This window comes from Cuculus canorus, chromosome Z, assembly GCF_017976375.1.
Source record: "Cuculus canorus isolate bCucCan1 chromosome Z, bCucCan1.pri, whole genome shotgun sequence".
Classification (NCBI taxonomy): Eukaryota; Metazoa; Chordata; class Aves; order Cuculiformes; family Cuculidae; genus Cuculus; species Cuculus canorus.
In genome coordinates, this window is record NC_071441.1 from 13,513,680 (window position 1) to 13,538,040 (window position 24,361).

The 24,361-nt window shown below is 40.4% G+C and overlaps 1 protein-coding gene across 3 annotated transcripts; it reads left to right on the top strand.

Annotated features, from left to right (window-relative positions):
• Window positions 1-918: 918 nt before the first annotated feature.
• On the top strand, window positions 919-23,895 carry CDK7 (cyclin dependent kinase 7). Of its 3 annotated transcripts, none has more exons than XM_054054586.1 (12): window positions 919-1,154; window positions 1,283-1,342; window positions 2,359-2,392; window positions 4,482-4,549; window positions 6,432-6,500; window positions 7,664-7,774; window positions 8,604-8,722; window positions 9,752-9,851; window positions 11,591-11,677; window positions 16,844-16,993; window positions 18,554-18,701; window positions 20,144-20,293. In XM_054054586.1, the coding sequence occupies exons 1-12, from the start codon at window positions 1,095-1,097 to the stop codon at window positions 20,230-20,232; spliced, it is 1,095 nt and encodes a 364-aa protein (XP_053910561.1). In that variant the 5' UTR covers window positions 919-1,094; the 3' UTR covers window positions 20,233-20,293. The 3 variants fall into 3 exon arrangements, with proteins under 3 accessions (XP_053910561.1, XP_053910562.1, XP_009564590.1); XM_054054587.1 differs by lacking the exon at window positions 20,144-20,293 and adding an exon at window positions 20,999-23,895 and having other exon boundaries at window positions 920-1,154; XM_009566295.2 differs by lacking the exon at window positions 20,144-20,293 and adding an exon at window positions 20,300-20,521 and having other exon boundaries at window positions 920-1,154.
• The last annotated feature ends 466 nt before the right edge of the window (window positions 23,896-24,361 follow it).

The following is a 24,361-nucleotide window of genomic DNA, read 5'->3' on the forward strand; positions in this document are numbered from 1 at the left end:
GTTCAGTTCTGGGCCCCTCACCACAAGAAGGATGTTGAGGCTCTGGAGAATGTCCAGAGAAGAGCAATGAAGCTGGTGAGGGGGCTGGAGAACAAGTCTTACGAGGAGCAGCTGAGAGAGCTGTTGTTTAGCCTGGAGGAGGCTGAGGGGAGACCTTATTGCTCTCTACAACTACCTGAAAGGAGGTTGTGGAGAGGAGGGAGCTGGCCTCTTCTCCCAAGTGACGGGGAATGGCCTGAAGCTGTGCCAGGGGAGGTTCAGGCTGGACATCAGGAAAAAATTTTTCACTGAAAGTCATTGGGCACTGGCAGAGGCTGCTCAGGGAGACGGTTGACTCACCTTCCCTGGAGGTGTTTAAGGGACAAGTGGATGAGGTGCTGAGGGACATGGTTTAGGGACTGTTAGGAACGGTTGGACTCGATGATCCAGTGGGTCCTTTACAACCTGGTGATTCTATGTTTCTATGTTACAGGACTGAGGAGCGATTCCATGTAATTCATGTCCACACCATTAAAATAGTTTCCTAATTAGCCATTCGCAAACTTGACGATGGAGCAGAGCGATTTTTTTCATTTCTCTAGTGGAAACGGATGTCCCACCAGGAGCGATTTTTCGGACAGGGAAGGGGCGCCGAAGCGCTCCTGGAGGCTGTGGAGCTGTTGCGTTGAGCTCGGCGGTTGCACAGCGTCAGCTGCGAGGCACCCGTTGTTCCAGAGCCGGGAAACGCGCGAAGGCGCGTCCTCCTGCGATCATCTGAGCCGTTACCGGCGCCCAGCGCCGCTCCCGACGGCCTCCGCGGCCCCCTCTCCGCCCCCACCCCGCAGCGGAGACAGCGCAGCCGCGGGGGGGCGGGGCTTCGGCGCGGCTGCGCCCAGAGCGGCGTTGGAGCCTCAAGGCGCATGCGCGCGGGGTGGGCGTGGCCCGGCGACGCTGTCCGTTGCCAGGGGAGGGGCCGGAAGCGGCGTGGGGTCGGGCCCGGCGCGCGCTGTTAAATCCCCGCCGCCGACGTCGCGGCTGCTCCGTTGGTGACTCCTGCTCTCCTTCTCCTCGTTCCTCTTCTCCTCCCTCTCCTTCCCCCCGTCCCGGTGGCGGCGATGGACGCGCGGGCCCGCGCCAAGCGCTACGAGAAGATCGACTTCTTGGGGGAGGGGCAGGTGAGCGGCGCGGGGCCGTGCGGGGCCCTGGTCGGGCTCTGCGCTGCCCCGTCCTCGTCCCTGCTCATTCCCCTCTCTCGCTCCCTGCCCCCTCTAGTCTCTCACGGCCGCCTCTCCTCTTCCCGTAGTTTGCCACCGTCTATAAGGCGAAGGACAAGAACGACAACCGGATCGTGGCCATCAAAAAGGTGAGTGTGAGAGCTCCTCGCTGTCGCGTGGCCGAGCGTCCGGCTGCTGTTGAGCTGCATCGTGCTATTTTCTGTCTGACCGAATACCCGTGGGACGGTATCTGCCTTTGTTTCTGGTGTGTTTGTAATTTCATCAGCCGAGGAATGTTGTTCCTGATTAAGTTCTTTAGAATCAAATGCAGTTTCTTTGACAAAATTTGACAAAAGCGATCTTTGATTTGCATCTTACTCACTTTCAACATTTGTATTCAAGAAAGTATGTTGTCATAAAGCATTTCGCTTCATACTATTGAGGGATTGCAGGAAGTTTTTGTATTAAAAATAGATGATCAGTTGGTGATGAAAAATGCACGTTGCAGAGCTTTGGTTAGTTTAAGGACCTGCTTTACCAGGTGAGCTGAACAAAATCAGTGGTAGAGAATTTTGTTTGATGCACTAATCTCTTTAAGCATTACCATACTTTCTCTGTGTGGTTACTATTAGTAACTATTAGTAGTTACTAGTGGTTACTAGTACTACTAGTAGCAGCTGTTGTAAAAAACATTCTTGTTTGTTCAGAATAATTTCTTAACTTTTTATCATCTGGAAATAGCATTGCTGGGATTATGACTTTGAAAACTTCAGGGCAGTAGGTGATTGAGATAAAAGGAATTAAAGCTAACCCAAGTTTACAGAGAATGCTAACTTTGCTGGAATCATTCTAAAAGGACTGTCAATTATTTTGTCCTCATTTTTCCTTGGGGAGAAGCTCATTAGTGGTATAATAAGGCTTTGTGGCTACAAAGCATTTTATGCTGTCAGTTTGCATTATGTCTGCTTTCAGTGCTGCTATGACTATTTTTTAAGCTTTTACTAATTCTGTAGACACAATTCTTTTTCAAGAAATCCAAACAGCCTCAGCATCAGCTGGCGAAGCAGTTCATGGTGCTGAAACTCAGTCTGTCTTAGAATAGATGAATCGCCTGCTCTGGACGCAGATGGCTTAACCTTATATAATATGAAACGTTTCTTTTCAGATTAAACTGGGACATAGATCAGAAGCTAAAGACGGTGAGTTTTAAAACAAATTCATGATGCAGGAGCTGTGCTTTGTTTGCTTTGTTTTTGTAAATTGGTACATTAGTTTCCCACGCAGTAACTTGGCCGACAAAAATCGGCTCAACTGTCTTGGTGTTGGGCTTTGTAGACAATTGCTTCAAAACTGCAGGGACAGAAAAAAAACAGCAGAGGTATCTGCATGCATAGTATACATCTAAATGTGAGTAGCTAACAGGTGAGTTTCTCAGTTTAAGTGGAATACAAAGATGAATGTAGCTTATGATAATAACTTTTACAGCACTGAATTTGGAATACCTTTTTGTGTTTTTTGCCTTTCTGTGTCTTAAATATTGAAGACAGGCAAGAGTATTTATCTATTTTTAGATATTTCCTTTGTTCTATTCTCATTACTTATGCTGAGAAAAAACTTTAAAACAAAATCTTAAAATTCTTGACTCTGTGTGGGTTTGTGTTATGTTAAGAAATCTAGTCCATGGAGCAATGTCTTTCATCGTGTGCTCTGACCAGCCATGTGCCTTTAGGCATGGATATTGCAAGTAAAAGCCCAATAAACCTGGTCTTGTCTTACAGCCTGGGTGGTGCAGCAGGATTTTGTATGATTCTAGGCTGTTATCTTTTAGGCATCCTGCATCACCTTACCGACTTCCCAGAGAAGAATCTTTGCTTTCAACTCTCCAATTTGGGGAAGAATTTTTAGAGAGAAACTGAGCACTCATCACCGCCTCTTACAGTTGAGCTGACTGTGTCAGAGTTGCAGTCCATCTGGCCTTCAGGGGGGCTCATGCCCTTTTAGTCATTACTTTTGGCTCATACAATGTCCGGCTGTTGTTCAAAGATATTATTAAAAATAATGATCCTATCTGTTTTCCTTGTGCTATCTGATAACCTGGTGTACTCTTTTTTTTTTTTTAATCTAAAGTGGGACTGTAAAGTAATCCATGTAGCTTTGCCCGAAATTTTGATTAAGTCTTATATGTTGAATCATATCCCAAGATTTGGGAGAACACTGCTTTTCAGCTCATGCACAGCTGAGACTTCATGCACAACATAGCACAGGAGCATATGCGTGCCAGTCAAGCAAATGCATACCAGCATTTTTCAAAGAGGAACTGTTGCTCTGCATGAGTCTTGGTTTGATGCCATGAAGTTAATGTGATTGCAGAAGTGCACAGTTCCCTCTCCTGCCCCCTGCTCCAGTTTTTCTTCTATGAAATCTGGCTATAAAAGGATCCAAGCAAAGATGAGCAGGTTTTGGCCACTGTACCGTTTATGCCACAGCACGAATATAGAAAAACATAGGTGCCTGGCCTTATTAAATATTACTGTGTCAAAAAGAAGAGAGATACTTGTGAGGTTTGTCAGTATAGCTCTCTCTGGAAGTGAGACACAAAGAAAGCTTGAAAGGGACTGTTCACAAAGGCTTGTACTGATAGCACGAGGGGGAATGGATATAAACTGCAGAGAGGCAGATTTGGGCTAGACATTAGGAAGAATTTCTTCACCATGAGAGTGGTAAGACACTGGCACAGGTTGTCCAGGGAAGCTGTGGCTGCCCCTTCCCCGGCGGTAATGGCCAGGTTGGATGGGGCCTTGAGCAGCCTGATTTAGTGGGATGTGCCTGCCCATGGCAGGGGGGACTGGAACTAGATGATCTTTAAGGTCCGTTTCAACCCTAACTATTCTACGATTGTATAAGAACTTATATTTGCTAGATGCAGCTTTGCTTTAGAATAAAACCAGAGCTTACAATACCCTGAAAAAAGGTGTTTGTTTTTTTCTCTAGGGTTTTGCTAGAATTTTCCCATTTTGACAAAAGAGGAACGCATTGCTTCATAATCTAGATCTAATTACTGTGGTGTAGAATTTTTTTCCCCGTGGAAGAAAGTGCGTTTCCACTTTTATTCTGCAGAAATCTATTTGTCAATGGCAATGTAATTGTTGTTTAACGAATTGTTGAGTAATGAGGAATTAGTTTGTAGCAGTAAAATCATCAGTGAGTAATAGAATAAAAGGTTTCTTTGGAGCGAAGTTTTTAATTTTTTTCTGTCTCTAATCAATTTTTTCTTTTCTCCCAATATAGGAATCAACAGAACAGCCCTCAGGGAGATAAAATTGTTACAGGAACTAAGCCATGCAAATATTATTGGTGTAAGTAAAATGAATGCTACTTCTAGACTCAGTCCAGAAATATTTTTGGTACAGGTTCAAACTGAAATTTAGAATTAGTTGGGTTATGGACATACTACGTAATTTTATTTAAGCCATTTTCCCATCCCAAAATAGTCAGTAAAACAATTGTTACTACAAAACACCTACTATAATAACAAAGACAGTCATTTCTCTTGAAATCCTCTTTTTAGTTTGGGGCCACGTGAACCTTAGTGGTGGGTGAACTTGTAGAAATTTAGAATATTTGATTTTGCATTCTCTGATAGAGAATGAGAGCAGTGCTGAATTTACCTGATTGTTTGCTTCACGTGAAACTGGTGACAGCCAAAAGCAGGCTTTTGTAAACAGTAGTAAAGTGAGATTCATGTGGCTTATAGAGCTGATACATTTAACCTCTGTTGACAGGAGTAAAACCTGTGTGTTTTCAATTGCATTTAAGGTCACTTCCAGCTGCAGATACTCACCTGGAGCTAAAGATATTTTAAAATTATCTAATGGTGATAATCTGTAAGTCTGCCATATGTATTAGACCAAATGTGATTTTTCCAGATATTTTATTTAACTTTTCCAGAGTGGAAATGTGATTCTTTCCTGGATTGTGAACTTAATTTCAGAGTGGTTGCTTTAACTGTCAAAGTTAGAGAGTGTGCAGGGAATGACACCTAAATGGCAAGGCCTTGGAGCGTGTTTTATGGAAAAGTCTGGGGTTCCTCTTTCTGGAGAGGAAAAAGCTCAGAATACGAAACTGAGGTGGTAGGTAAAGCACATACAGAACTGATATTTACAAAGCTCCATGGTACTAGAAATAAGAGATGTGTTTAAGATGTATTTGCATCAGGGGAAAGGGAGTATTTGGAAATTGTACTACTTTACACAGCTTGTAGCGAATTTCCTGAATATGTTGCCACAGGCATTGTAAAAGCGGATAGCATCCAGGGCTCGAAAAAGGAGTTAGACAAAAACCCCTCCTAGCAGTCCTGATAAAACTGCTGTGGGTGTTGGGAGTGTAAGGGGCACGAGGTACAAAGAAGCGGGCATGCCTGTAGTCTTACCTGCATAGTATCCTGTCATCATGGTTTCTGCAGATGAAGAGTTTGAGCACAGCTGCTGATGTTACAAGCTATGCAAACAACTTTCTTGCAATGGGTAGTTCACGTGGTTGACATACGGAGACTGTAAGGACTGAGCCACACCATGGAGATCATACTTCCCTGATTGTTAGGGTAGAATGCTGTGCTAGATGGTCTGTATTTCTTAATGGGCATTACTCGTGTTACCTCAAATTAAAAACTGATTGTGGTGTTACACAGCTTCTAAGAAAGGGCTGTTTGGGTATTCTCCAAAGAGTGCTATTTATCCTAGAAAGCTTGCTACAAAGATGAATACATGCTTAAGAATGTCTTTGAAAGGATGCTAGTAAGCCTAACACTTAGAATTTGCTTACAGGAAGCAGATACAGTGAGCTGAATCCATGGGAAAGCTTGGTGTAGTCTCAAGAAAGGGTAGGAGTTTTGTAGAACAACAAAGCTTAGGGAAGCTTAGGGACAAGATGTGCATTAGAGTATCTGTTCAAGCTAACATGGTAAAGATAATTCTTTCTCTCCGCACCCCTCTGCTGTTCCCCTCCAAAAAAAAACTTCAGGAGGGAGGAGCGATTGTGTAAAATGTTTTTACCATGCTTAATGGGGATTTTTCTTTTTTGAGACTGAGTTAATGGAGTGAGAATTTTTATATCGCATGTTGAAAGATTTAAACCAGTTCAGCAAGATGAAAATCCGTGTGCAGACTACAACAGTGCAGTACTTGCAAAAACTGGAAGTATGAGAGTGTGCTTCATCATAACGTTTTTTCTGTTTCATAGCTTCTAGATGCATTTGGACACAAGTCCAATATTAGTTTGGTGTTTGATTTTATGGAGACAGATCTTGAGGTAAGATTTTTGTAAAGACTTTTTACCAGTGTATCTTGAAATGTTTTTTGAAAATACTACTTTAAGAGGCTTACATTTGCATATGCTAGAAAGGTCAGTAAATTAAGATCACGTCTTAAAAGTAGTTTGAATAATTTGACGGGGTTTCTGAGTTCTCAGCTGATAATGCCCTTGCTTTTCAATACTTGTCAGTGTGATCTTCAGGAAATAAGTTGTTTACTATGTCAGTTTTCTGGGACTCCAGTCAGAGAGTAGAACCTCAGTCGCAGATCAGTGTTTCACAGTGCAATTTCTAAGCATAATATCAAACATGTTGAAGTAAGTGTGATACTAAAGCATGACAAGTGATGAGCGGGTAGTTAAATCACATGAACCCAAACTGTTTTTTTTAAATATAACAGCGCTAGGTACTAGCTTTGCAAATCAGCATCTTGGCGATGTACAGATTCTCCAAGACCTTAAGTCAGTTTGCAGAAGTTTTTGCGGAAGTCTTTGTATGAGATATTTTGATGCAAGATTCTTCATTTTGGAAGACTGCCCTAGATGGCAATTCATATCCTATCTGTGTATGCTTGCATTATATCTACTGTGGACTGAAATTAATGTGGCTGTTAAGCTAGTTCACTGCACATACACTGTTAAGAACTGAGGCTAGCATTTAAAATATTTAAAAAAAAAATGAAATGCTTACTGAAACGTAGACAAATGCAAGACCGAAAAGCTTAGATCATTTTCTTGCTAATAGAAATTAATGAATGCACTTTCTAGAGGATTAATTGTCTTTACTTAGTAACTGCAATATTCAGAGCTGAAGAAGAAACAAAGAGGAATGAAACACTCTTGTACTACATGATGCTGTGTTATGCAGAGCATTGAACTGTATTGTGGTACCACTGAGGCTGCTGTTTATTATTAAAATAAACTCATTTCCCACCCATTTTCTCCTTTGTTGTTTATGCAAAGTTCACATAGGCTATATGGACTCGCAATTTTGATTTCTAATCTCCAAAACAGACCTGTTTTTCCGGAAAAAGAGTGAGAACAGTAGAGAATATGTGACTGCCAATTCAAACTTTGTCTTAGAGGATGAAATAAATTTTGAGCTGAAAGAACGTAAGTTAATCTTGCATTGTAAGTTTTACTATCAATCTAACACTTCACAGGTTATTATAAAGGATACTAGTATTGTGCTGACACAATCTCACATCAAGGCATATATGCTGATGACACTTCAAGGATTAGAGTATTTACATCAACACTGGATTCTACACAGGGTAAGCATGTACTAACCTGACAGCCTTTATGCTGTCACAGAAGTCACATGTGATAGAGTTTGATTCTAAAGTCTAATGAAGATAGTTTTGAAGTTCAGCTGTTCTTAGTCCATAAGCATTCATGCCAGCTGTTTTGGAGAGACAAGAGAAAACCCAGAAATGTTAAAAATTAGTGATGTGGCTATCATTTAGATATTTACATAAGTGTTTCAAGTTACGTGTGACTTTTACTAGCATTGCGAACTGGGTCTGGCTGGGAGAGATGGAATTTTTTTCACAATAGCCACTATAGTGCTTCCTATTGAATATGTGGCTAAACCAATTTTGATAATACACCAGTGTTTTGACTGTTGCTGAACAGTTCTTGGGTATTTTCAAGGCTTTCTCTTTCTCTCATTCTGATTTGCTTTGCTGCTGGGCCGAGGTCAACCCCATGGCACATTTTTGCTGTATTAAACCATACAGCTTCCATGGTTTCTACTGTTACTTGAAACGCTTGCAAGGTCTTTTTATTATTCAGTTAGCAACTATACGTTTAAGGCAGAACTGCTATTCCTGCAGCAAAGCTAAAACCTATCAAGAGGCAGCAGGTTTTTATGACTCTGCTCCTGAAATATATCCAAATGAGTGTATTTTCCTATGATTTTCATGTATGATGAAATACTTGATTTCCTGTTTTGTGTTCTTTTTCCTCACAATGTAGAGTTAATTATATCGTCAAAAGCCTGTGTTTTAGAATACTGTTATGGCATACCTGCTGGTAGGTTCTTTATATGCTTGTTTTTTATCAACACTGACAAAATTTATTCTTTGTTTTCTGTACTGACAGGACCTTAAACCAAATAATTTGTTGTTAGATGAAAATGGAGTTTTAAAATTGGCTGACTTTGGCTTAGCAAAATCTTTTGGAAGCCCAAATAGAGTTTATACACATCAGGTAGTAACAAGGTAAGACATTCTGTTTTGTTTCTTACACAGTGATTGTGTAGCTGTTGTTGCTGTGTCTCTTGAAATATGTCGTGTCAAATTAACTTGGACAAAGTTTGAGATCTAGTTTATGTGATATGGCTGTAGTGGCAAAAGCCTCAAAAAAAAACCAAACCACAGGAAAGCATCATTTGGCCAAGCTTCTGTAAAGAACTGCTAGAATATGCAATCATGGATGTTGTCCTGGCGTATGATACTCCTTTGAAACACATGGAAATAATATATCTGGGTGTAAGCCTGGCTTTCAGAGCAAGACAGCTGTTACATGAGACCTAGAATATGTTTATTGTAGCTAGTCACGATGCCTATTATGAGACAAAAGCTGGAACCAATTAAAATATTTGTTAATGTTATTTTTAACATGCATACATTTTTAAGGTTTGCTTTAAAAAGCAGGACTGCAAAAGACAAAAAGGATTTCTTTTTGTCTGCTCTAGTGCTGAAACTATTCAGGAAAAGCTAGTTTATTTTAATACCTTTATTCAAAACACAGAAATTATATAGTGATTTCAAATGCAACGTGTATAAGATGATTACAATAAAATTGGTTGTTCTTAGGCAGTGAAAGTAGCTGCTTTAAACATCTACTATCACAGTTCATTTTGCATAAAACTGTGCATAGGGCTGAGGTAGAGATTTTTGGAAGCTGGAAGGAATTAAGTCTTCCTGTCACATCTTCAACATAAAATCTAAAGAAAATAGTTGGTTTATAACATGCAAACTAGCCTGCTAAATACTTCCTTTGCACATGTGCAGTTTTATTGCTTCTTAATTAGCTCAGTTGAAATTGTAGTTAATCTGTGGTTGTATGTGGTGAAGGATACACAATTTTATTCAGTCTTTCTTAAACAAAACATGTTGCAAGGTAGAGTACAGCTCTCGATCTGAAAAATATATAGGCAGGAGCGGTATCCTCTTTGTAGTTCTTGCATTGCTACAGTATACATGAGCGAAACCAGCTGATTTTCCCGAAATGTATTTTCTTCTCAGGTGGTACCGAGCCCCAGAACTATTGTTTGGTGCTAGAATGTATGGTGTTGGTGTTGATATGTGGGCTGTTGGTTGTATTTTGGCTGAATTGCTCCTCAGGGTAAGTCTTCTAATGTAAACATTTTGTATTTGTTTTTCAGTGCAATTAGAACTTCTTATATGGGCTTCCTCTGTACTGGTAACAGCAGCAGTTGAAGGCAGTTAGCTATTTAGAAAAGGAAGAAGAGAAGGGGGCCGGAAAAAAGCTTTCAAAAGCTTACCAACTGTAAAGAAAGTGAAGTTTTGGAATAGTCTGAGGGTCCATAAGTGTCACAATCACTGGAAGTCTTTAAATAAACATCTAGGTAAAAAAATTGCAATGAACTCTCATAATCTTGCCATGGGCAACGTAAAGTAGATAACTGTTCCAATATTATCCTTTCACAGAGCCTCCTATCAGTTTTCATTTGCTGTCCTTCCAGGAATGCAACATCACAGATAAATGCGTACTCTGTCCCCTGAATGTTGCTCCTCAATAACAGTAAATAATTACCACCACTACCTTAATTGTGGAGTTATTTGTAAGAGAGTGATGTTTTTCTGAGCTCTTGTTAGCTGACAATACTGGAATAAAGCTGAAGGTTGACATCAAGCTAATCCTATGTCACTCCCAAGCATAGTCCACTACCACTCCCGAGCATAGTCCACAGATGTAGTGGTCCTTAAGTACTTCTTGCTGAAATAGACCATTTATTATACAGCTCTTTGGAGAGATGCAAGTGTGGGATGAGAAGTGAAGGGTAGGTAAGGGCACAGACACAGCTGGAAGCATGAAGTAGCCTGTAGTATAATTTATTTTCCATAAGTGGCTTCTGCTTTGGTTTTGCACTGTACTGTAGCTGTTAGTGTGGCCATTTCATGAACCAGATCGGGGAACTGGTCTGTCTGAAAACACCTTGAAAGAAATCTTCTGCCTTGGATTTTCACACAAACAGATGTGCTGGTACAGCTTGGTTGGCAGTTCAGAAATGAAAGTGTACAGTGGCTGTTTAAGCAGCACTATTGATGATGCATATATATGCATTAGACTTGCTAAAGTTGGGTGAACTCAAGGGAAGTCAGAAAGCAGCTAAGAAATTGTTGAATTCTGTTACTTGTTCGGTTTCACACAAAGCAGAAGATGTTTGGTGGTTCAGTTTTATTACTGTGAAAGCTTTGAACATATTTGTCCTTTTTCTTCGTGAGTGTACTCTGTCAAGGGACAATGCAAATTCTGGGAGCTTTAAAAAAGCAGTTTTTATTCAAGGGGCTTTTGCGACACCAAAATTTAGTGCACGGCCTTGTATGGCTGTTCGTTGTGGTCCTACGTAGTTAAATACTGCCTCTAATCCTTCATAATTTTTGCTTTGGTCAGAAAGTCCTTTTTTCTTGCATTGTGTACCTGAAGTGTAAGCTGCAAGTTGAACTGGGGAAGTACCCCCATTGCTGTCTTCTGCTTTGTTTAAATGAGTCATGACCCTGATAAGAGTCTCTATTATAGTGGGTCACTTCTCTCCCTTGTGCTGTGATCTCATTCCATCAGTCTAACCAGTGCTTGTGTGATCCAATTACAATTCACTTTAAATGTTTTGAAAATGTCTAAAACCTAACTTCAGAGAGCAGATGGTGGATAGATGGTCACTGTGACCAACTGACTTTAAACTGGCAGCTGAGGTGTAAAATCTCTTTAATTATTTTACGTTGAGGTAGTGGTGGTATACAAAGATGCTTTGCCCTGCATTTATGAAGGATAGCTCCAAGCTCCTCTCTAGTATCGATCTTTAGAAGTTAATTCAATTAAATGCGGTTGCCTTCTTCCAGGTTCCTTTTTTGCCTGGAGACTCGGATCTTGACCAGCTGACGAGGATATTTGAAACACTGGGCACTCCATCAGAAGAACAGTGGCCTGTGAGTCCTTTTGTTTAACAGACTGACATTAGTTTTACTTGATGCTCTCCCTTTTAGCATTTGAAATTAATTGGAAGGGTGTACTAGAATACTTGAGTAGATTTTCAGAAGGCAACTGCCTAATCTCACAAAGAAGAGGATAAGCCACCAAGATTTATTGTTTCTCTTGGCAAATCTCCGATCATTATAGCAGTGTTGCTAGCATCAAGCAACAGTAATTAAACTTCTTGATTTCCTTTCTGGATGTATCCACAGTTTCTCATGGCTATTGGTGTGAAATTATGGTAATTGTGTAACATTTTTGAGATGCTTGATTAATTAGTCTGCCTTAACCTGAAAGGCTTTAATCACTTTCCGAAGTAGGAATAATTTTTAGGGACTTAAGTTGGCCTGGACAAGTTATAGTTTTGGTATACAGTAAAAAATGCCAGACCAATAGCTTTAGAGAGAAACAGCTTGTCTCATATTAATGGTACCATTACAAATACAAATTAGTAGTGCAACTATTTCTGAGATGACAGTGAACTCAGTAATACCAGACCAAACTTAATGCATCAGTGACTTACCTAATTGTGGTTATCAGGCAGACTGATGGGAAGCAGGGCATAACTTCAGATGAGCAACTTGGGCCAGTTGATGGGCATAGGGAGTCCTAAATTCCTTGATCAGACAGTTTTTGTAGTTGAGTTGTGAAAGCACTCTCTGGATTTGCTAACGAGTTATCCCATCTCACCTCTGGTCCCTGTCTCTACTGCATTTATCTCATTTGTGTGAGCAGTACTTGGATGCCACTTTAAGTAGTGCACAATGACCAAATGGAGCTATAGCTCTATAAGATGTGTGGCCATCATATGGAGAAGACACTGTAAAAGGCAGTATGGGCCCTGCATTTCCACCCCTTGCTTACGTAACTGTATGGGAGAAAGTGTGGTTGTCATGCCATGTCAGCGTAAGTCCAAGACTGATGCTGATGCTACCCACTTCACTGGGAGTGTCAGGTGTGGAGAGGTGACTGGTCAGGTTTCAGCAGCTGGGATAGTGTTAAAGCAGTGAGGTTCATAAGCCAGGTTTCCTGTTTGTCAGTACACCTTGAATGCATTCAGTTGACTGCATTCAAAGGTGTATTCCACAGTGTGCTGCAATCTAGGCTAAAGCTGTAATAATGGGATAACCTCAGTGCTCACGCTGCCAGTGAGCTACGGCAGTAGTTCCATGTGCCAAGTTGCAGGTTTAGGCTAAGGTTTCTTCAGTTTCATCCGCTACTGTTGGGCAGCGATCAGTTTATCATGAGTGTTAGCGTCCACTACCACTTCCACCCCTCTGATTGCAGCAGTGGCAGGTGCTTTGTCGTTCCACTGAGTGAACAGAATGGGAATCAACATGGCCCACAGCCAGAGTGTGCAAATGTCTTCCCAAAGAAGGTGGCCCCTAATTTCTGTGGTAAGGGTTAGGAAAGAGTACACATTCCAAAAGGGAAAGCCACCAGGTGTACCTAGAAGAACAACACGGATCAGACAGTATGGGCAGAGGGGCAAATGTCTGAAAGTATCAGGAGTTTTAGCTGTCTGGGCAGTGTTGCAGCAACTGGCCATGAAGATTTGGCCATCAGTGGTGTAGACAGTGGTGTCACACCCAAACTAAACATTGCAGCAAAAGATTGCTGAGCCATCAGTAAATGAGGCATCCTCCTGTGGGGTGGTGAAAGGAGTGACTTAAGTAGGCAACAGTAATTATGGCTGGTAGCTACAGGAATGGGAAAGGTGAGGTGAGTGAGAATACAATTACTCGGGCCTGAAAGTTGGGCTCCATCAGTGATGATGGGGATACCAAGAGCCCAATGGTGAGTTGCAGTGGACTGAGTTCATCCGTTAGGGGAAAGAATTTGTGAAGTTGATAATGAAGAATAGGATGTAAAAAGTGTAAAACCCCACGGAGTTTGTCAATGTCAGAAAAGGTAACAAGTGAAGTTAGGGCCTGGGCTTCTGGTTCTGAAATTTGGATGGTATCCCCCTGTTATATTTGCAAGCCAGGCTAGGTAATTGTCACTGTTTAGCCCCATCTTGGCCAATTTGGGCAGCTAAAACCAAGCACTTGGGCTCCCGATTCCCTTCCCCACTATCCCTGGGGAAAGTGAAATTAGAGGAAAAAGGCTTCTGAGGTTGGAAATTGGAACTACAACTTTAATGAAATGGTAGTGGTATTTTCTTCATTATTATTTTTAAGAAAACAATAAGATATATACAAAATTGCACCCCGACCCTTTGATTACTATATGTCACCAGAGATGCTGCAAGGCAGGCTAGTTGAGTGACTGGAAGGAGGCTGGGCTCAGGAACTGGATTCAGGAACATATGGATCTATAATTGGGGGAAAAACAAGACAGACTGGTCCTCACTGGACATAGCTTATTTAAGAATAGGGACATACATGATATCTCAAGTTTATACTGAGTATGACATATATGAGATGGCATACTCTGTTGGTCAGTTTGGGGTCACCTGTCCTGTCCACCCCTCCCTGCAGGTGTGATCCTTTTTTGTCTTTTACTTATGGCATTCCACCAGCTCAAGAATGACCTTGGTTACTATAGGAATAAGTATAAGATTGGCTTTTCTGTATACTAGTGCACCATGTTATCGCTACTAGAGAGAAACGCTGTCTGGAAAACATGCAGTTAACCTTCAGGAAATGAAATTATGTGGATGAGACTTTGCTGCAGTTAGGAAAATGATTCTACTTTAGCTCAAACCACAACAGTAATTGACGATAACAGATCCATGGTAGCACTTCCTTAATTTGGCTAGGAATATGTTTGTAAAGGAGCATGCAGGGATACCTGCGATGCCTCTGTTAACATCTTACTCAGTTTCAGTAATTAATAGTATTTGTAAGTCTGGTTGAGCTTGAAGAATTTTGTGTATTGTTTTTTGAATCCAAATAAAACTAAATATTTGCTACCTGTGTCACTGTTGAGACACGACATGGTGATGCGGAAGCAAGTTTCTTTATTGAAGTTACATGGCTGGCCGGCACGCGCTTGATCTTACACGCCCCTCTTATACCCTTTATTAACACACGCGTCTCCGCATGATTGGATTAGCTTATACATAAACAATCTGTGAATGGATGGTACTACTTTCATGCACGGTCCTATATTGTCTGCCCACTTCCCGTCCCATGATCTCCTTCCAGGTGCATTAAGCAGGGGTCCTCAGCCCGCTGTGGACCCCCACATACCTGGTCTTCTTGGTCAATATATAAAGCTTTCTATATTTTTGTTGTAGAAACTTCCTTTTCTATAGGTCTTAGCTGCCAAGTTTTTCTCAGGCAGGTGGTGCCACCTGGCTGACCACAAGACACTGTAATTCCTCCATGCAAGCCTGCATGCTTTTAACACAGGCAGTGGCAAGAGTTTTTTGTCTTCTAATGTAGGCTGAGTATCCTGCCTACATCGTGCGGGGCTTCAGTTAATTCTCTTTGTAGGAAGACAACTCTGGCTTTGGCTGCATTCAAATGGTGCTTAGTATTTCTGAGACAGTGAGCAAAGAGAAACAGAGTAACTTCCCCTTCACATTTTTGTCTTTATGAATGTCTATAATTGAAGTAGCTAGGAAAAGGGAACAGCTACTTCCCACTGTCAGAGATTCTAGTGGGTTTTGGCAAGGCAAAATGATCAAACAGGGCTCCCGTTACAGGGTTGGGGAAGGTCATGATGCTGACTACCATATCCCACTTCTGACACCAGAGGTGACTCAGCCGCATTACAGGTTTAGGCTGTGGTAACCAGCTGCAGACCAACAGCTTTAAGGATAAGCAGTTTATCTGAGAATAGTGGTGCAGTAACAAATACAAATCAGTTGTATTATTACCTGGGTTGAGATGACACTAAGCCCAGTAATTTGCTAATAATGGGCTAAAGTCAATGTTGGGGTGCACACCGACCTACATAACCATGGTTAGCAGGCAGGCTGAGAGGAAGCAGAGCATGGCTGCTCCTGAACAGTAACTCTGACCAGCCAGTGGGCACAGAGGTCCTGAATTCCTTGATCAGACTGTCCTCTTTTGTAGTTGTGTTGTAGAAGCACACTCTGGACTTGCTAACCAGTTATCACATCTCACCTCTGCTCTCTCTCTGTGCCGCATTCCGTTTGTGTGCTTCAAATGGTGCCTTAAGTGGTGTGTGATCACTGGATGGAGCTATAGCAGCATGGAGAAGCATCCTAAAAGGCAGTACTAGCCCGATACAATTGTGTTGTTATGGGATTCTAAATCAAACACATGAAATTTTTTTGTACTGACACTTCTGCTTTTTTTGGAAGTGAAAAGTTAAGAGATAGGTGATGAAATGAGAGCCTAGGAGATTTGCTGGCACAACAGAGATGATGCATTTCCAACTTAATTTGCAAGTCCATGCATTTCATGAATTGAAACCTTTACTGTGAAGATTATAACTGAGCATGCTTTTCACTTCAGTGTTAGTATTACTGAAGTGTGAGTAGAGGTTTAAAATAATTAAAATGTTAAAATACTATGTTTTGATAATTATATGAGAAAAGGATAATTTTAATTATGTAATTTGAATGGGATTTATTTCATACCTACAGAAGGAGAGTAAGAAGGCAATTAATCTGTTGTTTAACTGCTTGGCTTATTTTCCTTCCCTCCCTCCACTCCCCAGATGACAAGTTTATCAGTTACACATTTTGGAAAGAAGCTCAAAATGCTCATGATCAGCTAACTTTGAAGAGGAGGACAGTGTATTATTAACTTGAAGAAAATGTGGACTGGCTTTTATTATAAATCACCTCTTCCACCATGTCAGTTTGCAAAAAGGAAAAGTTTTACTTCATTTTTTTCTGCTCCCACTCCGAAGTTCTTTCATTCTTCATTTCTTTTTAAGCAGTTTTTCCTTTTGTACTGGTTAGCACTAAAGCACAAGGGAAGGGCAGATTGCTTGTAAAGGGAAAGTATGAAACAGCTAAGTTACTTAAAAGTCTTTATGACCTACTATTCCTATTCTGACTTTATTTCAGTGACCACCTATTAGCAGAGTCTTTTGAAAGATAATTTGCTTCTGCTGAAAAATAGCCATATGAAGTTCCCTGTCTGTGAAAACGTAACTCTTTCCAACTTGTAAAACGTAACATGCCTTTTTTGTCTTTGTAGGGGATGACAAGTCTTCCAGATTATGTCACATTTAAGTCTTTCCCTGGAATGCCACTTCAACATATCTTCAGTGCAGCTGGTGATGATTTGCTGAGTCTTCTGCAAGGCTTATTCACATTTAATCCTTGTACTAGGTTTACAGCTACTCAGGTATAGTATACTTGCATTGTCCTAATGTCAATTAACTTACTGTTAGTATTAGATAAATGTGCTTTGAAGCCAATAAGCCAAGTTTGAAATAAAATGTCATATAGCTCAGTCTGTGAAATACTAGGAACATATTTCTGGTGTTTTATAGGGAGATCTCTGAAAGGCATGAACAATACTGACTGACCACCTATCTCTGTTACCAATGTAGAGCAAAGGTAGACAGTTACAGGCTGTGCGCATTATAGACTTCAAACAGTCGTTATAGTTGACATTTAAAATCCAGTCACCCAAAACTTAAAGCATATCTATTTACCTAGTTTTGAAAGGTTTTCACCATTAATTCTTCCAGTTTCTTTTTCAACTTAATTTAAATTGTTTTGGTCCTTTTTTAGGATTAAATTCTGTGGTGATTTAAACCAACATTCTGATATGAATATTCTTTTCCATTATACTTGGGTAAAACTGATCTTAATTTCATTAGTACTTGATGGGGAGAAAGGGAAGGACTTTGAATGAAAATCTTACAGAATGTTCTGTTTCAGAGTATTCATTCCTACTGTGAAGAAGAGAGCATTTGGCAGTTTCAAAACTGTGTTTCTGTCACCTTACACTCTTACAGAAGAAGCAGAGCTGCTCCTTAAGGCCGATACTCCTTCATTGCTTGTTAGATAAGATTAGCGCATGTGTTAAGTATCTTTTTAGCAGACAACGTCTTCAGAGTGCATTCAGGTTTTTTTTTGCTCAGCATCTTTAAAAACTTTCACTATAAGTTTCCAAATAATTAGTTCTGCTATTCTTGGGATGCTTTTATACTAGCTCGTATGTATGAAGTCATTTTACAGGTCGTATTGTGGGACGGTGACTTGAATATATGTGGTTTTCTAGTTTTATTGACAATGCCACAGTTTAAGGCAGAAAACAATTTTTCCTTACTGTATTGGCTTGATTTATAGCTGGCACTGAATACCATGTAACTGACTTAAGCAAGAGTAATAGTTACCTAAGAGTCAACTTAGCATCATTTCCTTAACCACAGTTTATGGAAGCTAAAATTCAAAATTTTTCTCACAGCTTATAGGTTAAAAACAACACAGTTAAAGAAAGTTGAGGGAAAGATCTGTCATAAAAGCTAGCAAAACAGATGGTGTCCAGGTCCTGGATCTGATTAAGACTTCAGAGTTATTCTTTTAATCTTTTTTCGCTCCTACTTTCTTCTTTACCCTCTTCTCTCCTCTGCCTATTCCGATTGTAAGCTTTCCAGAGCTAGAAACTTGCTGTTTGTACAGGACTTGTTGCAATGTAGTCTAGAGTTTTGTTAGGGTGTCTGAGTGCTATTTGAAATAATATACATTTATGTATTGGTTTACAAATAGAAGTGCTGTGGTAGTCTCTCAGAACACAAAATATTGACTTGCCTGAAGTCCACCCTCTAGTACAACAGTGCCCTCATAGTTTTTAAGTCACAATTGCAAGTACTTTATTTCATTATAACCTCTTTATAGATGGTGTTCTGACACTTTATACTGATTACTTGGTTATTTTTCTTCCATTATCATTAAGGCATTGAAAGAGAAGTATTTCAGTAACAGACCAGGACCCACTCCAGGAAATCAGCTGCCAAGACCCAACTGTCCTGCAGAAGCTCTAAAGGAGCAACAAAATGCACTTTTCAATTTAAAAAGGAAAAGAACAGACGGAGTAGATCAAGGTAACATCTTAATGCTTAATTTGTTTTAAAACAGGAGCTGCGTTCTCAGAAAGAATGTGATACTTCCAGTGTTTTGCAACAAGAATGAACTATATCCCTGGGCACCAGCACCAGCTGAAGTCCTTCAATAATTTAGGTTTTAGAATAAATGCCTTAGGGTGAGAACGACTTAGTTCTGTGTTCCAACAGAAAGGATAGAAAAAAGGCTCTTTTATGACAATTACGAACCTTATTTGTTAGAAGAAATATCTAATTCCATTAAATTCTGTAATGAAATGTGATGATACCCAGTAAATTACAGGCTATTGTGAGGCCCTTTATTTTTTTTTTTGCTGAGTCATCTTACTGAGTTGGTAGTAACTTAACTTTGCGTCCCTTAAAACAAAAAAAAATGGGAAAAAGCAGAAAAAGAAATAGCGTGTAGTCTTTCAGATGACAAACTGGAGAATATAAATAGAGTTCAGAAGAGAGATTTCTGTTCTCTCTCTCTCTCTCTCTCTCTTACACTAAGCAAATTAACTGTTAAGACTGCACTGGGTAAGGAACACGAAGCCTTTTTCGATGACCCTTTTAAAAGGCAACCCTGTTCCCTAACATTTACTTCTATATGGAGCCTCCACTATTTCCTGAACAGTAGCATGTACTTCCTATCTTCATGGCAAGAAAAGCTCCGAATACTGAAGACCTATATCAGACACTTTATGACTTGGACCTTTTAGTAGAGGTGCAAATACTGGTTCTTAAACTTGGAGTTGGACTTCTTAACAGCTGGAATATGTTAGATAGCAGCTATCAGGTTAACATCAGTTTTTTTGTTATTGCCAGTTTGAGACTGTTTTGATGTGAGTGATATCTTTTTGGAATGGAGACGCTTCCATTAAAGTGCATTCTGTCTTGAAATCAGAGAGACAGCTACGCTATTAGAGTCTAACTTGATTTTTAGGCACTTTGACCTATTGTTTCTTAGTCTGTGCCAAATTAAATTAGCTTAAGATTCTAATCTAATAGGAAAATTTAATCAGTTGACTATTTGCGTGCTCTCTGCTAACCACAGTACTATGGGTCAGCTGACATGTGTGAACTTGTCAAGTTAACATAGCTTGAGTGATTAACTGAAGCTTAATTGCTCTTTTTGCAACACCATGTGAAGGTCTATGATTAGCGTTCTGGAGTATGTGCCCCAAAATAGGACTGTTAACTAAAGGAACAGTAAGAGGAAGAAGTGCTTTCTTGAGTTCTGTGACTTAACCATTTGAAGTCTTGCATTTGACAATGAGCAGAGTTTCCAGACCTGTTTCAGGCTAAAACACTAATTGCTGTAATGTCTTTCTAAATGTTTACCTGTATCCCAAATTCAATTAACACTTAATTATAGAATTTTGCACTTATTTGGAGTACCCTTACTTATTCAAGTGGGCTTTGATTCTAACACTCTTTCATAGATTCATTGGAGAAATTCATCATGCTTGCTGCTGCAGCAAACAGCATTAACCAGCTCAGAATAGATGTATCTCCAGAATATATAAAGTGAACACTAAAACATTGAAGAGGGGAGCAAACACCTTTACTTCGGTAACAATGTGATTTACACTTTTCAGGATTACCAAAAAAACTGATTTTTTGATTGCTGTGGAAGGTGGATGAAAATGAGTGAAAATGGCCCGAGTCCCGACTGTTGAAAAAACACTGTAATAGTCACTGGATGGTTATTTTGTAATATTTTTTATGGAAGATATGATTTTAACTTTTCCTTACTGAAACTGAGGTTTTATTAACCCTACTTCTTTTATTCTGAATAAAAATATTAAGCCAAACAAGAAGATTCCTTTCTCTGGTTTGCTGTCTCATTACTTTGACTCCTGCTTTTAAGGCAGTAACTGTCGAAACTGCTTGCTGGATACAGATTTACACAGACTAATTTTGCAGAACCTTTATGCTGAATCACATCCCATCCTTTACAGATGCGCAGTCGAAGGAGGAAAACTGTAAATACAGCCCTCTCAGCTGGAGCTTAAATGTACATGATTGTCTGCTAGCCCTGTAATAAGTATTGGGAAAACTGTATCATTATAAGGGAAGAGCAGGGTGCCTTTTTTCCTTCCAGTTAATGCTAGCGTAATAAGAAATGAGTTTGCATGTGCTCTCAGTGGTTGTGTTAAGATTTTCCAAGGGACATACCCACTGTATTGAAAATAATATGGTGCACAGACTGACTGTGTAGCATTGGTATTTATTTGCAGGCTCCAGTCTTCCAGAAGAAATTATCTGAGACCATATAAATACTGTTTTCTTCACAGCCTCAAGATTGCAATAAGAGGTGGAGGGAAATGCGGCTGGGAAAACTATACCAGCCCTCCTGTCAACCTGTGGCTGTGGAACAGTTCATGGTACAGATACTGGGCTCGGCTCTGTTGCCTGATTTTCACATTGCTGTCTTGCAAAGTGGCTGCTGGGTAACCAAACTTCTGCAATGAAGAGAAGCAAGCCAGTAAATACTGTTGGTGCAGCTTAACTACATTCCCACCCCTGTTGTGCAGTGGATCTCGGGGATACCTGGTGAGCCACTGTTATTTTCCCACCTGTGAACTGCTTTCAGCATTCTCTTTTCTGATGTATGTGGCAAGTGTATTACTAGAAGACATGGAAGCTTGCAGAGGAAGAGTAACCATTGTCTTGCTCCTGTGTTACTTCAATTTATTCCTACCTTGAGCTGTGTAAGGGAGAATAGTTACTAGTTTCTCAATACCCTACTGCAGTGGTGGTTGAAGATTTCCTAGTGAAATTTAATTGACAGCGTAGGGAAAATGTCAAGTAACGTTAGTTACAGCAGTGTTTACTGTCTTTATAATCAAACATAATCATTCTGAACACAGGCTGGGATATTAAGAGAACTGCAGTGCTGCAGTATACATACAAAAATGTTAATCTGAATGGGGAAGAGAACGTTAGAAGTGCTGTAAACTTTTGCATTGAATTTAGCTAGGGCAGCATTCTGACTGGACTTCAAAGCTTGGGAACCTTCAGCCCCTAAAACAGATACTGGATTTTTCAGTGTGTCCTGCCTACCAGGTATAACAAATAGAGGTTGCACGGCAGGGACAATTTAAGTATTCTGCCAGCTTTGCTTTTGAGAGTAACACCATGCCCTTGTCACATGCTGCATGTGCCTGGATGATACCCTCCCCTGAAGTGAACCTTTTCCAGCAGAACAAGTAGCAATCCCCTAAGTGTCTGCTGGCAAAAGTTGTAGGGTAGGTGCTTTATTAGATGGGCAGTCACTGTTTGGTTGTACAGAGCACAATTAGCTGGATGGTTAGTTTGTAATATTTTTGTATGAAATATGTTATTTAACATTTCCTTACTGAAACTGAGGTTTTATTAACCCTACTTCTTTTATTCTGAATAAGTTAGCTGTGCTCTGTAAGACTAGGATTGAAGAGAGGATATTTTGTGACAGAAGTTACTTTCTTGTATGCCTCCAGTCATGTTTACCACAGCAGACGCGCGAAGAAGTAATGCTTCAAAAATTCAGGAGCTGTTCTCTTTCAGCCTCCACACTGGAATTCATTTGGTACCCTGTGCACTGCATGCATGGTCAGACCCTGTTCCATACTGTGAGGGTGTAACTAAGTCTTGTTTTTAGCTGACTTCATTAATGATGGCAACTGTGTCAGGGACTAAAATTGCCTTGCAGTGGTGGTGGTGTGGGTAGATAAGGTGTGTGTATACTACAGAAAGATTAGAAAAAGAATCAGCACAATATTTTAATCTCAGGCTTTTGCATAGTTTGATTTAACTTTTGTGACTTAAAAATTCCTTCCAGAGCTCTGACTTGAAACCTTTGACTATAATTTAATATGTAGTCATATGCAATTAGCAATTTAAATACTGGTTAATTTGTAACTTGCTTACCTTGTACGCTTTATATCATGCTAATCACACTTCAGCTTTGACAATCTGTCTTTCATCGCACCAACTCGTTGAATATATAGCTGCTGCAATCTACTTGGCTTCTGTTCAGAACCACAACAATAAAGGATGTTTTGTTTTGACCCTGCAATGTGCATGCTTATACAAAGGTTTAAGTTGTACACTTGTGCAAACTGGAACAACATCTAAATGCCTTCTTTCTTGGTTTGAGAATTTCTGCCCTTACCGCCCCTTTATCATGAGTAACTGCTGTTTCTTCCTGAAAAGTCAGTCTTCCTCATTGCAAACTTGATGGCTCTTACCTTGAGACTTAAAGGACTTTGAGTAACTTCTATGGATTGTTCTGAATATTGTTTATATAATTTAATTAAAACTTTAGGGTTTTCTTTCTACTTTGCCACAATAAATGTAGCAAAACACATTGTATGAGCACACATATATAAAGAAGGGGTAAACAAAACTGATTTAATTTCCTCACAGATACCAGGATTACTTGTGGTGGCATGGAGATCAAGGACTGCTAGCTAGCATGTACCCATCTTCTCTCTCTGGTTCTTGATTGGTGCTAGCACTGCGAGATCCCTGCAGCTTTTCTGTTTTGACAAAGAAGGCTCAGAGCCAGGTTGAGTTGCAAAATGCAGTTGTTGATTTGCGTTTGTGGTATGCTTTTACCCATGGTGTGCTCATGATGCTGGCAGCACTCCAGGCAGCATACCAGTTCTCTGCTTTCACCTGTGCTCATTCTTGGCTTTTGTGACTGTTCTTGTTCTCTTGGCTTGCTGCGTGTACAGCATTTGCCGAACTCCTACTCTTCCTCCTTGCATTTTATATTCAACTGTCAGTTTTGTCTCCGGTGTAAAGTGTTCTCTCCACATGGCGGTAATAAAATCAAAGGATAAAACAGGGATAGGTCTGGAGTTGGCTTGTCAAACTGAGATGGAGAAAATTCTTGGAGACTTAACAGAGTGCTTTGAACGCTTTTGGCAGGGTCTGTTTTGGCTTACACCTTCCTGATGCCCAGTAGTGTGAGAATCTGGGAAAAAGACATGCATAGCTATGGTCTCTTTGGTTCCTAAGCGCAGCACTGCTAGGGCAATCCTGTGTTGATCTTATCTTCCTGATGACCTGCTGGGAATTACATTTTTTTTTTCTTCCTATAGTCCACCACCACTACAGGAAGGCTCCAGAAGCAGCTCTGTTCTTTACTGGCTTGAGAGTTCTGCTTGGCTAAACTTTGTTCATCTTATAATTCCAGTTTCTTATTTTCAAGCTTCTCTAAGTAGACCCGGAATAAAATCTCAGTTTTGATGCTGTTGAACTCTCTGTGTTCAATTCTAGGATTTTTTTTTTCCTTCTATTTATTTCCTTTTATAAACTTACTTCCAATAAAAAGACAGGGGTTAGAGAGGGGTGTCCGTCCTTCTCTTCCTTCCAAAGATTGAAATCCAGAGGCAGGCAGATCCCACATGAGGATTTTCTGAGAGGCTTGCTGTGTGGCTGGCACAGAGGCCATCAGTGTGCTGACAGTTTCCTCTAGTGCTGTCAGCTCAAATTGTGCCCTGAAACCTTCATGCTAACAGCATTCACTACTGTGATAAGAAGAGATGGTATACAGAGGTGGGAGCAGGAGAATGGGACTTTTCACTCTTAATTGGAAAGCATCAGTGGATTGCGGTTTATTGCCTACTACGAGAGACTTGTGCCACTTGGGCAGAGGCACTAACAGCTAC

Excerpts from the sequence above, each read along its gene's own strand:
- CDK7 (XM_054054586.1), top strand. The coding sequence starts at position 1,095 with ATGGACGCGCGGGCCCGCGCCAAGCGCTACGAGAAGATCGACTTCTTG. Across the intron at positions 4,550-6,431 it reads GCCATGCAAATATTATTGGT|CTTCTAGATGCATTTGGACA; the intron begins GTAAGTAAAATG and ends TCTGTTTCATAG. Across the intron at positions 6,501-7,663 it reads TTATGGAGACAGATCTTGAG|GTTATTATAAAGGATACTAG; the intron begins GTAAGATTTTTG and ends AACACTTCACAG.